The 14,917-nt window shown below is 33.3% G+C and overlaps 1 protein-coding gene across 3 annotated transcripts; it reads left to right on the top strand.

Moving 5' to 3' along the window:
- Positions 1-1,506: 1,506 nt before the first annotated feature.
- Positions 1,507-5,504, top strand: LOC139872583 (mitochondrial import receptor subunit TOM40-1-like). Of its 3 annotated transcripts, none has more exons than XR_011767094.1 (12): positions 1,507-1,811; positions 3,242-3,323; positions 3,414-3,513; positions 3,602-3,697; positions 3,786-3,836; positions 3,988-4,053; positions 4,140-4,241; positions 4,357-4,425; positions 4,522-4,605; positions 4,830-4,925; positions 5,154-5,281; positions 5,419-5,504. XR_011767094.1 is itself a non-coding variant. In XM_071860491.1 (11 exons), exons 1-11 carry the CDS (start codon positions 1,682-1,684, stop codon positions 5,208-5,210), a joined length of 933 nt encoding a protein of 310 aa, XP_071716592.1. In that variant the 5' UTR covers positions 1,507-1,681; the 3' UTR covers positions 5,211-5,411. The 3 variants fall into 3 exon arrangements, 1 of the variants encoding a protein (XP_071716592.1); XR_011767095.1 differs by having other exon boundaries at positions 5,371-5,440; XM_071860491.1 differs by lacking the exon at positions 5,419-5,504 and having other exon boundaries at positions 5,154-5,411.
- The last annotated feature ends 9,413 nt before the right edge of the window (positions 5,505-14,917 follow it).

Below are 14,917 nucleotides of genomic sequence, written 5' to 3' on the forward strand. Positions count from 1 at the left end.
ATCGTTTAAAATTCTTGAGATTTATCTTAACAAATTTTGCTTATCGTGTCTGAAACATATAAAGATTAAAGTTTAAATTTGGTCAGAAATTTCCGGGTTGTCACAAACGTTTGGGCTTTTGAATCAACCAAACGGAGTCCGTACAAAGGATATATGATTAAAATGGTGAACACTTGCAAAACTTAAGAGTTGTCACCATTTTGATCAAATCTCCTTCATACATATTCGGGTTTAGTTGATTTAAAAGCTCAAACGCATGTAACTCAAACAACTACAAATTTCTATTTTATGGTTACATTAAGTTCAGACCCCTCATCCGGGAGACCTTATATTTTCCAAGATATTACCCACACTAAAAACTTAGATTGTACGCTAAAATAATTTAATATTCTTGATAAACATGTCATACTCAGTACTGTTATAAAATTTTCAAGCTTTGTATTTAGTATATATATAATTTATAGTTATAATTCATAATACATTATATATGTAATCAAATTTAACTCGAGTTGAATTCGAGGTTGTATAATATTTAACGGGTTAATTTTTTAATGTGTTTGACACGACAAATTTTACACTAGGCGGATAAATTGTATTCGAGTCTCGACTCGACTCGTTTAAACCTACGATATCTAATGATACGCCCAAGGATCGGTATCAAATAATCTTAAATTTTATGAGAAGTTTACCTATTTTATAAAGCATCTGGCACCGACAAGGATCATATATGGAGCCGGCACCGGTAGAAGGAGAACGCGTTTAGAAGAAACGTTACAAGGGGACTTGTAGACAAAAGGACCAGCACTGTGAGCAGAATGTAGGATAGAAGAATTCCGGATATAACATATGTAAAGCATGTCAGATATATGGAAAGTATCCGGATAGAAGATGTTGCGAAGAAACACTTGAACAAGAATCTATGTTGTGCCTACACGTAAGCCCTTTAACTTGGGCTGATTGTGTGCGCTATCAGGTAGCCTGCACACATGCACCAAAATTATCTAGGAAGTGCCACACGAGAGGAGCGTATGTGCCACGTCAGCCCATAAAGTAAGAAAAACTTGTTACGCTAGTTTGTTACACTAAAAAATGGCACGTGTGCCACATCAGCTATCTGCATAACAAGATTTTCAACCTATAAAATACACCCCATGGGTCATTCATTTGCAACAACTTTGATACCGTAAACTTACTATGTCAAAATTACATCAGTTTATTTATATTCCGACCGAATTCCGATCACCATTGGAATTCGATTATCTTAGATATTAACGACTCAATGTTATTGAGTAAGTTAATTCGATTGATTGTTTACGTTCTCAAAAATCTAAGTTCTTATCGAATTAGCACAATTGCCGAAGTTAAAACAATGAATCAATTCTCTTTCTAATTTAAGATTTAGCACTCAAACCTATAACTACCTTATAAAAACTTTGGTTATTTGACCGAGCCGTATGAGTCATAGGCTCATAGCAAGCCGACTTCTTTATACCAAACCAGCCCCTACCCCTCAAGGGTTTTGGTTTACCAAATTCACTGAACAAACAAACCTTACAAACATCAATGGCCGCAATTATCACCATACAATAACAATAAACCATTACACTACTCACTCAATTACTCATACATTTCAATTAATTCACAATCAATCGACTATAATCGACGTTAATAACAACTCATAATGGCAACTTTTATTCAACCGCCGCCTACATCACCGCCTCCGGCGACGGAGGCTGTCAAGCCGGAAAAAGTTGATTACTTGAACTTACCGTGTCCAATTCCGTACGAAGAGATCCATCGTGAAGCTATGAGTTAGTATCTTTCATTGGTCTTAAACCCTAGCTTGCTAGCTCATGTACTTATTTATGATTTTTGTTAATTGATTGTGAAATGTAGGTGATTAAAAAAATGTGACAGCTTGAAATTGTTGTGTATATATGAATGTAGACATATAGTACTGATAAACCCTAATTTTTTACCCTAGCTAGTAGCTAAATTGATAGGCTGCATTTAATTGTTATGTCAATGGAAATAATTTGAAGTTACTTTGGTGAGTATTAGCTGTGTATTTTGTATGATATGATATAGTGATTTCACTATAAATTGGTAATTATTTATTTAATTTTCATTTTTTTAGAAAGTTTTAATAGGAAAATAAATGCGAAAATCAAGTATGGTGCAAGTTATATAACGGATAGAAAATGTTAGGCTTATCGTCATCTGTGTAATAAATGGTAATTGAAGGCGAGGCTTGATTGAGAGTAAACGTGCTCATCAATAGAAATAGATCAATAAGTTAGACTGCTCATATTAAGATTTGAGTATGCGGAGATTAGGGGTGTAAACGAGCCGAGTCAAGCTCGACTTGACTCAAGCTCGGCTCGTTTAGAATTTGCTGAGCTCCAGTTCGAGCTCGGCTCGGTTCGAGCCTAGCATATAAAGCACGAGCTTGCTCATCTGAATTTAAGGAAGCTCGAGCTGTACTCGTCTATTCCATAATATTATTATTTAGTTATTATTTTATCTAAATTCGATATTAATTTTATTTATTGCAAACTTTTTAACCATATATAATATGATTTACTTATTATATTTTATAAAAGATAATAACTATTATGCAACATAGTATTATTAGACAAAAATATTAATTAATCATGTATGTAAATGAAAAGATCGTTTAGGCTCTTGCGAGCTTGCTCGAGCTCGATATAAGAAGCTCAAACTCGTTTAGTTATCGATTCTTAAAATAATCTCGAGCTCGTTTAAGCTCAATTCGCGAGTAGCTCGGCTCATTTACACTACTAGCGGAGATGGAACATTTGTTTATATCTTTGTACAATGTCACGCGTGTTTGAATGAAGATGGAGAAATGTTCCAATTCTGAATATCTCATTTATATGGCATGTGTGCTTGGATCTCAAGATCGAGAAATGATCAAACATCAGTATCATTGTGTCATGTCATATACTCATATGTAATGGGATTTGAAGATTAAAAAACGAACAAATAGTTATCTTACATGTTAATTATCTCTTATATTGAACACACACGATGTCTAAATCCTATCAAGAGTCGGATATGATTTTTATTATTTGCTATGGAATTGCATATGAAGATAAGAAATGACTAATTGTATATATAGTTGTGCTATTCCATATGTGATTGAATCTGAAGATGAAGAAACATCCAAATCTTATATGTTAATTGTTTCTTGTATGAAACATACTTTATTTCTATGCAGTGTCATTAAAGCCTGAGCACTTTGAAGGTATGCGTGTTGATTTTACGAAAGGTCTGAATCAAAGATTCTCACTAAGTCATAGGTAAACCAGCTACCACATTTAACTTGTTTCTGAGTTGGTATGAATTAATCTATGTTTTTGTTTTAATGGTTTGTGAATTTGACCTACCAGTATTGTTATGGGACCCACGGAAGTTCCTTCACAATCTCCTGAAACAATTAAAATTCCTACCGCAAACTATGAGTTTGGTGCTAACTTTATAGACCCAAAGGTAGTTTATTCAAAGTTTCTACCTTTATAATCATTCTGTTGTATATGGCTATAGTAGTCTCACTTTTATAGTTTTTGGGTTTTCTAAGTTGATGCTTTTTGGGAGAATCTTGACTGATGGGCGGCTAAGTGCTCGAGTGAAATGTGACTTGTCTGAAAATCTTACCATGAAAGCCAATGCTCAGGTAAAATGAACGAATCATGTGTTATATTCAATATTCATATTTTTTGAATATAAAATGTGTCATTAATCCAGTTTTATCATGTTATCAGCTTACAAACGAGCCTCACATGTCACATGGAATGTTCAACTTTGACTATAAGGTGATTTTATTCTTTTTGTTTGGCACTTTTTGTGTGTACGTGTCCCCTTTTTGGTGTATCTTATGACATTTTGAATTGAGCTAATGTGTCGTTTGGTTTGTTTTTGTGCAACTACTAACACTGTTATCGGAATAATTTATTCGTGATCCAGGGTACAGATTACAGGGCTCAGTTCCAACTTGGAAATGGTGGCCTGCTTGGGGCAAATTATATCCAGGTACCCATTCTATTATGGTTAAAATGTAATTAGCAATAAGTTAAGGTGTAATTAGCATTTACTGATTGGGTATATTCTTGTTGCAGAGTGTGACACCTAACCTGTCCTTAGGTGGCGAAGTCTTCTGGGCGGGTCAGCATCGGAAATCGGGTCTTGGTTATGCTGCGCGATACAGCACAGATAAATGGGTATTTTGTCTGTTACATATTATTATAAGTATTGTCATGCCATTCTATTTTATTGTGCATTTGCTGAATATTATTAACACTATTAAGCTTAATTATGCTATAATCATTTTTACAGGTTGCTTCAGGACAAGCTGCTAGTACTGGATTGGTGGCTTTAAGTTATGTGCAAAAAGTGTCTGAAAAGGTGACCAATTTAAAGTTATCTATTGTTGTTTGTTATTTAACTATATTTCACTGGGCCCACCAGCTTGATGTACGATTCTTATTTTTATCGGCGTAGGTCTCTTTGGCAACAGATATGATGTACAATTACATGTCAAGAGATGTAACTGCTAGCTTTGGGTATGATTATATACTCCGTCAGGTAATATAACAACTTCTTCCTTTATAATCACAATAGCAGGTGGCGTTTTGATAATTTAATCATGAATGGGTAGATTAAAGTTATGTTTTATGTTTAACTGGTCGAAGAAGTAATGAAAAATAGCTATAAAGATTCAAACTTTATCGTGAGCGCATAAACCTCCCATATAGTATATATGAACTTACCAAATTTGTTTATCCATTAACCCGTTTTCATATTGACAGTGTCGTCTAAGAGGAAAGATGGATTCAAATGGCTGTGTGTCTGCTTTTCTCGAAGAAAGGCTAAATATGGGTCTAAATTTCATTCTGTCAGCCGAGGTTAGTACATTTTTTTAGTCATTTACAAATCTTTAAACAGGAAGTTGAATATAAACCCTGTCTCTAAATGTTCACCATAAAGTGTATTAGCTTCTCGTATCATGTTTAATGTTTAATATTTGCTGAATGCACCATCGGAAATAATTGGGCAACATTAAGTAACCTTTTTAATGTGCTACTATTCTCTGGTCTTTAATAACATTTTATAATACGGGTGATGTCATGCAGATAGACCACAGGAAGAAAGACTACAAGTTTGGGTTTGGGTTGACAGTTGGAGAATAAATATAAAAAAAAGTCCCTGAATGCGAAATCTAGGATTTAAACTTATTTCAAGTGACAGTTTATGATACCAGGTATGATTTTTTTATGATGATCGACCAAGATAAAAGAGACAGTTTTGTTCTTGTTTATTAATGAGCATTATTTATGGCCGCAATTCCAGCTGCATAGACGGTTTACAAGCATAATTTGTAATTGTCAAATTTTGCAGCTTGAATATGTAATTCATTCGAACTCTTATGAAGAAGCTGATTTAGAAATGCATCGAAATGCAAATTTTAGTACATTTCTTTCGGCAAACATTATTGATGTTTTATTAAAAAATAAATAAATCATACTTATGAACTTGCGTATGCTATGGGTTGTGCGGAGTCAAAGTAAGAAATTTTTGTGTGGGTTTGGTCATCAAAAGTAACCTTAGAATTTTGATAGCCCAAAAATAAATAAAAAAATAAAAAATTATGTAGCTAAAAGCAGTGTTGCAAAAGTCGGCCGACACGTCATTTTTTAGGCATGGCCGATGCGTCGTTGCTAAAAAGTCGGTCAAAGGCAAAAAGTCGGAAATGTCTGAAAAAGTCGGTCAAATTCGGAAAAAGTCGGTCAAACTTTTTTTTTTTTGTAATTATGTTAATGATTGTTAATTGTTCATGTTTATGGTAAACATAGTTTATATTTAAGATTCAATCTATATAATATTATATATATAAATATAGTGGTAGGATCAAGGGGGAAGTAAACAATCGGGTGAAGCAAAAACTTTTTTTTTTCTTTTCGTTTTTTGAAAAAGCTTTGTTCACGAACATTATAGATTGGATGAAAATATGAACATTTAATAAAGACACTTTGTGATAAATATTTTTATATTGGCGGGAAAACGCTCGAAGAAGTAATATATAACAATTATCGTGTTTTTCGAGCGTATGTTGAGGTTTTAGATATTAGGGTTTATAGGGTTTAGATATTATGGTTTAGAAATTTAGGGTTTAGGGTTTAGATTTAGGATTTAGATTGAGTTTTTAACACGAACGGTTTAGGGTTTAGGGTCTGGTGTTTTGGGTTTATTCCCGGGCTAAATTTTACTTCACAAAACATGAAGAAAAAAAACGTTCACATTCTTCACGAACAATATTATCTTGAATGTTATCTTTGTCGATCGTTTTCCCGCCTAAATAATAACATTCATCACGAAGTGTCTCTTCTAAATATTCATATTTTCGTGTGATCTTGATGCCGGAAAAAAAAATTCAAAAAAAAAAAACGAAAAAAAATAAAATTTGCTTCCCCCCGCTTCCCTCCGATTGGTTACTTCCCCATTGATCCTGCCCCTATATATATATATATATATATATATATATATATATATATATATATATATATATATATATAATAAAAATATTTTAAAAATTCAACGTTAGTCAACGCACGTTGCGTCCGACGCGTGTCAACGTCATCCAAATATTTTAAAAATTCAACGTTAATCAACGCCCGTTGCGTCCAACGTTAGTCAACGTCATCCAAATAATTTATACGGGGTATATTATATTATGGGTGAGGATCCAGAGAGAACCAAGGGTAGGAGAGAACTCATAGAACGAACACATATTGAATTTCGATCTGCAGACTTACCTTCAATCTGTTTCCAAATTGAACTTCGATCTGTAAGCAGATTGAACTTCGATCTGCAGCAAACTGAACTTACAGATTAAAAAAAAAAAAAAAACGTTTTTGTACACAAATTGGGTTCAATCTGTACATAGATTGAGCTCAATAGATTGAACCCAATCTGTTGCAGATTGAACACAAACAGATTTTGAGCTCAATCTCGCGTCGCGGCTATTGCTCATCGCGTCGCGACTGTTGCTCATTGCGTCGCGACTTAGTACATAATTCGAATTCGAAGTCTGTATGGATTGAGTTCCCTGGGTTCTCTCCCACCCCTAATTCTCTCTGGATCCCTTCAAATTATATTATATTATATCTATATTAATATTACAGAGAAATATTTTAACGTATTTTTTTTACGTTTCAACGTATTGTTGCTTACCTAACGCAGTTATTTATATAGTTGACGTCATATAGTTGAGTGTGGCTAAAATTACCACCACCTGGGCACCTGTAATAAAAGCTACTAAAAATTTACAAGTTAAAACGTAATAATAGAAATATAATACTACGTATTTGTTCTCACATTTAAATATCCTTTCTCCAAGTCCACCTAATATTTGTTCTTCAGTATTATCGCGTCATAAAGGTATACAGTGATAAATATAAAAATTTAGTATAAATATAAATATAAATATAAATATAAATAAATATAAATATAAATATAAATAATAAATATAGTAAACAAAATAGTGAATAATTGATCACTGAAGGCGACCTTTTCAATTGAAGAGTCAATTGCTAAGATGGAGACATTTGTGACGACAAATCAACCTCTATATGCCCATCACTTTCCGTTTATTTTTGTTATATTATCCGGGTATCGTGACGGTGTATTTCGGTGTTCATTTCAGTCTCTACAAAAAACTTTGAAATTGGTAAAAAATTTAAAGTGGATGTGTGGTTCTGTGTTCATTCAAAGTAAAATTATGATGTGGAATAGTAAGAAAATGAATTGAGTAAAAAAAATAAGAGCACTTGGTGTCTGTCGTCGGTTTCACCGTCCCCCACCACCGACGTCGACAATTCCGGCTTCGATAGACACCGGTGAAGCGTCGATTCCGGCGTCGGTCTTCAATGTCGAGCCATCGACGTTGCCTTTTTCGACCGTTGGACCTTTTTGTGTTTGAATTTTTCTTTCATTTTTCTTTTTGTTAATTTTGTTATTCTTAATTTGATTTTTTTGTTGTTGCAGGTTGGAAGTTGCACGTTAATGAAGAAGAAGGAGATAGGGTTTCTTAAATTGGGTTTATTTTGTTTTTTATTTAGTTAACCTATTTATTTTGAGCTAAACAATTTTTAATTTAATGTTTTTATTATAAATCTTTTACATAATTAATTATTGATGAAAAGTGTTTAAATATTTATTAATATAAAGTTTTTTCTTTTTCACAATTAATAAAAAATAAATAAATTAATAATAAAAGGTATTATAAAAAATAAATTATAAAATATGAAAATGGACACGGACATAGATATTGAAATTGACACTGTGGACACATCCACTCATGTCACAGTCAATTAATTTCGAGGTCCATTTAGACATCGAAAAGAACCCTGAAAATGAACTACGGACACCTTGTATTCTAAGAAAAAATGAACACCTTTATTCACAATTTTCATTTTTAGACACTGAAAACTCGACACTGAGGCAGTGTCCTGAGAAAGGCATTTCTGGTGTCCATTTTTTAAAACACTAAAAATGGATAGACGACATCTGGTGATCTTAAAATATGGTGCTACTAACTAATGCCTATCTTTGGAAAAGTATCCATAAATAAATTAAGTGTTATAATAATAATAATAATATAGATATGGATAGTCAATTTTGGTGTATACATATAGTCAATTTTGGTACACAAAGTATGTATTTTTATATTGAGATTTTAGGCTATAAATACTCATGAATGCAAGCATTAAACTTGCACCATTTCTCACACTTACAAAGTGTTTCTCTCTTTCTCTCCATTATCATCTTTGTTCTTACACTTCATTATTAGTATTCTAAATCAAGAATCAAATCACTAAAGGTAGTTATAAGCCTACTGAATTATAACATCAAGAATCAAACCACTAAAGGTAGTTATAAGCCTACTGAATTATAACATCAAGAATCAAACCACTAAAGGTAGTTATAAGCCTACTGAATTATAACACGTTATCAGCACGATAATCTTAATACTAAATATGGTTGGCTCTGCCACCAAAATGATATATGGTCGGTTATACCACCAAAATGATATATGGTCGGTTATACCACCAGAATGATATAGGTCGGTTATACCACCTGAAAAAATATATGGTCGACACTGTCGCCAAATTTTCATTTATGTTTACTAATATTTATATTTTTGTTATATAACATTTATTTATGATTGCTTACACATGGTCGACACTGTCACCTACTTATCATTTATGTTATATTAAATTTATGTTTAATGTTTATATACTTATGAATATAAATTGACTCTAATTTATCATGATGTTTGTTTTAATTTTTGATAATAGAAAATGTCGAATCTGGAAAAGCTTAAATTTACTCCTTTAGAATCAACTGGAAACAACTACATGCCATGGGTTATAAAAGTAAAAATGCATCTTAAATCAATGGGCATTCTTGAAACCATAAATGAAAACAACACTTGTTCTGAAAAAGAACAAGCTACGGCATGTTGCTTTATTCATCAACATATTGATGAATGCTTACAAAATAATTATGTGACTGTAGAAGATCCCCATGTTTTATGGGAAGGTCTCAAAAGCAGATTCAATAATCAAAGAGAAATTTTACTTCCAGCTGCAATGGAACAATGGAGAACATTAAGGTTCCAAGACTTTAAGAAAGTAAATGAATACAGCTCAGCTCTGTATAATACATGTTCACAACTTAAATTCTGTGGACATGAAATTAGTGATGCAGACATGATGGAGAAAACTTTCTCCACAATGAATGCTGCAAACATCACAGTGCAAAGAAATTTGAGAATGCTAAAGTTCAAAACATATCCTGAACTTAATTCATATCTCTTAGTTGCAGAGCAAAATGATGAGCTATTAATGAAAAATCAGCAATCCCGTCCTACTGGTACACTTGCAATCCCTGAAGCAAATACTGCAAATAATTATAAACAGGGACAAGGACGCGGGCAAGGTCGTGGTTATAATAACCATCACCATCATCATGCCAAAAGCCATAACTATGGTAGAAACCATCCTTATGGTAATGGTAATGGGCGTGGACGTGGTCGTGGTCGTGGCCGTGGTGGTCAAAGAAATAGTAATCCACGAAAATATAACCACAAAACAAGCCCATTAAACAAGATGTTGAAGAAAATTCTTCTAAAAATTCTGAAGAATCTTGCTACAGATGTGGTAGAATGGGCCACTGGGCTAATACTTGCCGAACATCTAAACATCTTGTTAAGATGTATCAGGATTCGCTGAAAGGTAAAGAAAAGGAAGTAAATTTTGTGGATAATATTGATCCAACAGTCACTGAGAAACCATCTGATTTATATGAAGATTTCTTGAATGTTTAAGTTGTGTGTCTTTTGAAAAATAAACGATTTAATATCGTCTGTCTTTGTCATTATGTTTGCTAAATGTTTCAGTACTATCTATTTGCGTTTAAAATATTGTGTAATATTAATGTACTCACTATTTATTTCTTATATATGAAGTTCAATATGAATTTTGCTGGAATACAACATCAATCAAGTGGTGGAGATCTCTGTATAGCAGACAGTGGAACTACACACACTATACTTAAATCCGAGAAATATTTTATTGATCTAAAATCAACGGAAGGAACTATACATACAATATCAGGACCTGCTAACTTGATAAAAGGGATAGGAAAGGCAAATTTCATACTACCAAATGGTACAAAATTTTTAATAAATGATGCCTTATTTTCTCCCAAGTCAAGCAGAAATTTATTGAGTTTCTCCGACATATACCTTAACGGGTATGATTATCAGTCAGTGACAACAGAAAATGAGAAATATTTAAGTATCACTGACAAGAGTCATGTGGTTGAAAAACTGCCAAGACTTAGTTCTGGATTACATTATACACATATAAATGTACCAGAAATACATATGGTAGTTAACGAAAAATATATTGATCCTGGTGTATTCAGTTTATGGCATAACAGATTAGGCCATCCAGGATCAACAATGATGAAAAGGATTATTGAATGTACTCATGGAAATCCACTAAAGGATAGAAAAATCCATCATGATACAATGGTTCCATGTACATCTTGCTCTCTTGGAAAATTGATAACTAGACCCTCACCACTTAAGGTTGAGAAAGAATCACCAATGTTTCTTGAAAGAATTCAAGGTGATATATGTGGACCAATTCATCCACCATGTGGACCATTTAGATATTTCATGGTTCTAATAGACGCATCTAGCAGATGGTCTCATGTTTGTCTGTTATCAAGCCGTAATGTGGCATTTGCAAAATTTCTTGCCCAAATTATTAAATTGAGAGCTCATTTTCCTGATTACACCATTAAAAGGGTGAGACTTGATAATGCTGGTGAATTTACATTTCAAGCATTTAATGACTATTGCATGTCTATAGGAATTGTTGTTGAACATTCTGTTGCTCATGTGCATACACAAAATGGTTTAGCCGAGTCATTGATTAAACGTTTACAGTTAATCGCTAGACCATTGATAATGAGAACAAAACTCCCTGTATCTATATGGGGTCATGCAATTTTACATGCTGCTGCATTGATTCGCATCAGACCAAGTGCAAGTCATAAATATTCCCCCCTACAACTTGCTTTTGGTCAAGAGCCAAATATTTCCCATCTTAGAACATTTGGTTGTGCAGTGTATGTTCCAATTGCGACACCACAACGTACAAAAATGGGTCCTCAAAGGAGGTTGGGAATATATGTTGGATATGAAACATCTTCAATATTAAGGTATATTGAACCTATGACAGGTGACGTTTTTACAGCACGTTTTGCTGATTGTCATTTTAATGAAACATTGTTCCCTAGATTAGGGGGAGAAATGAAAAATAAAGAAAATGATGTTTCATGGTGTGAACCTCAATTAAAGTATCTTGATCCTCGCACAAAAGAATGCGAGACAGAAGTTCAAAAGATAATGCATATACAAGAACTTGCAAATCAATTGCCTGATGCATTTACAGATACAAAAACGGTGACAAAATCATATATACCAGCAGTAAATACTCCAGCTCGAATTGAAATTCCAAAAGCTGGCAATAACGTCACTCATGAATCTTTGCCACGTCAGAAACGTGGAAGACCAATCGGTTCAAAGGATAAAAATCCTCGAAAAAGAAAATCAGCTGATAATGAAGTAAAAGAAAGTGTTCAAGAAGAACCACAAATCAGTACTCCTACTGCAGAGGAGATTGATGATGTCAATACAGAAATTGCAATCAATTATGCATATTCAAAAATATTATGGAACCGAAATGAAATGAAAAATCTTGATGAGAAATTTTCATTTAATGTTGCATATGACATCATGAATAATGATGATGATCCAGAACCAACATCTATGGTTGAATGTCAAAATAGACATGATTGGGCTCAATGGAAAGAAGCAATACGAGCTGAATTAGAATCACTCAATAAAAGAAAAGTTTTCGGATCCATCATTCTCACTCCTAAAGATGTGAAACCTGTAGGATACAGATGGATTTTTGTCCGAAAAAGAAATGAGAAAAATGAAGTTACAAGGTATAAAGCTAGACTTGTAGCTCAAGGTTTTTCTCAAAGACCGGGAATTGATTATGAAGAAACTTATTCTCCTGTTATGGATGCAATTACTTTTAGGTACTTAATCAGTCTGGCAGTTTCTAAAAATTTAGAAATGCATCTCATGGATGTTGTCACTGCTTATCTATATGGATCACTTGATAGTGATATATATATGAAGATACCTGAAGGATTTAAGGTACCAGAAGCATCAAATGCAAAACCCAAAGAAATGTATTCGATTAAATTACAAAGATCTTTATATGGGTTAAAACAATCGGGACGTATGTGGTATAACCGATTAAGTGATTACTTGATAAGCAAAGGGTATACAAATAATCTTACTTGCCCTTGTGTTTTCATTAAGAAAACAACATCCGGATATGTGATCATAGCTGTTTATGTTGATGATCTTAACATCATAGGTACAAATAAAGAGATCCATGAAGCCATTCAACTTCTAAAGAAAGAATTTGAAATGAAAGATCTCGGAAAAACCAAGTATTGCCTTGGTTTACAAATTGAGCATATGCCTAATGGTTTACTTGTACATCAAACAACATATACTGAAAAGATTTTGAAACGTTTCAATATGGACAAGGCAAAACCATTAAGTACTCCTATGGTTGTTAGATCACTCAATGTTGAAGCTGATCCATTTCGTCCATGTGAAGATCAAGAAGACATTCTTGGACCAGAAGTACCATATCTTAGTGCAATTGGAGCTCTTATGTATCTTACAAATTGTACAAGACCTGACATTTCTTTTGCAGTTAATTTGTTGGCAAGGTTCAGCTCTGCTCCTACCAAAAGACACTGGAATGGGATCAAACACATATTTCGATACCTTCGAGGAACTACTGATTTAGGATTATTTTATTCTAACGAATCAAAACAAGATTTGGTTGGTTATGCAGATGCAGGTTATTTATCTGATCCACATAAAGCTAAATCTCAAACTGGATATGTATTCCTAAATGGAGGTACTGCAATATCATGGCGTTCTCAAAAACAAACACTTGTTGCTACATCGTCAAATCATGCCGAAGTGATTGCATTACATGAAGCTACTCGAGAATGTTTTTGGTTGAGATCAATGACACAACTCATTACTGATTCTTGTGGACTAGAACGCGATAAAAGTCCAACAACTATCTATGAAGATAATGCAGCTTGCATAGCACAGATGAAAGAAGGGTATATCAAAAGTGACCGAACAAAACACATACCACCTAGATTCTTCTCATACACTCAAAATCTCATTAAGGACAACCAGATTGAAATGAGATATGTGCAATCTAGCAAAAACTCTGCTGATCTTTTCACGAAAGCACTTCCAACTGCTATTTTCAGAACACACGTTCATAACATTGGCATGAGACATGTTCAAAAGATGTAACAGCTGAAGCGATGTCTACTTGAGGGGGAGTCAACTCCATGCTGCACTCTTTTTCCCTTAGCTAAAGTTTTTTCCCACTGGGTTTTCTTTAGCAAGGTTTTTAACGAGGCAGTAATTTATAGTTGATCTTCAACAAAATAAAATTGCTATCCAAGGGGGAGTGTTATAATAATAATAATAATATAGATATGGATAGTCAATTTTGGTGTATACATATAGTCAATTTTGGTACACAAAGTATGTATTTTTATATTGAGATTTTAGGCTATAAATACTCATGAATGCAAGCATTAAACTTGCACCATTTCTCACACTTACAAAGTGTTTCTCTCTTTCTCTCCATTATCATCTTTGTTCTTACACTTCATTATTAGTATTCTAAATCAAGAATCAAATCACTAAAGGTAGTTATAAGCCTACTGAATTATAACATCAAGAATCAAACCACTAAAGGTAGTTATAAGCCTACTGAATTATAACATCAAGAATCAAACCACTAAAGGTAGTTATAAGCCTACTGAATTATAACATTAAGTACTCCAATTAATTTACCCTTTTTACGTTTCCAGATTCATACTACATCTATATCCAAGGGCGGAGGCACTTGTAAATTTATGGGGTCAAGTGACCCCACTCAAATTTTGGTTAGATATATAATATATATGTTATGAATGTAATGATATGTCATGCTAGGTGAGTGGTTGAGATCTAAGTGAATGAATGCAAACTCCGAAGTTCGAGACTTTTTCAAATTTTAGACTGCTACATAAATGGATACTGTTATAATTTAGGAGTTTATAATTACTTTTAGTGACTTCATTATTGACTATAGACTACTAATATTTAGAGAAGAAAGGAATATGAAATATTTATTGAAGTAATTCATATGTATCC

Source organism: Rutidosis leptorrhynchoides, chromosome 10 (assembly GCF_046630445.1).
Source record: "Rutidosis leptorrhynchoides isolate AG116_Rl617_1_P2 chromosome 10, CSIRO_AGI_Rlap_v1, whole genome shotgun sequence".
NCBI lineage: Eukaryota > Viridiplantae > Streptophyta > Magnoliopsida > Asterales > Asteraceae > Rutidosis > Rutidosis leptorrhynchoides.

What these genes read in the sequence shown, in the direction of transcription:
- LOC139872583 (XM_071860491.1), top strand. Translation starts at nt 1,682, where the DNA reads ATGGCAACTTTTATTCAACCGCCGCCTACATCACCGCCTCCGGCGACG. An exon ending in AGATTCTCACTAAGTCATAG is followed by an intron (nt 3,324 to 3,413) that starts GTAAACCAGCTA and finishes TTGACCTACCAG; the next exon opens with TATTGTTATGGGACCCACGG. An exon ending in CTAACTTTATAGACCCAAAG is followed by an intron (nt 3,514 to 3,601) that starts GTAGTTTATTCA and finishes GGGTTTTCTAAG; the next exon opens with TTGATGCTTTTTGGGAGAAT.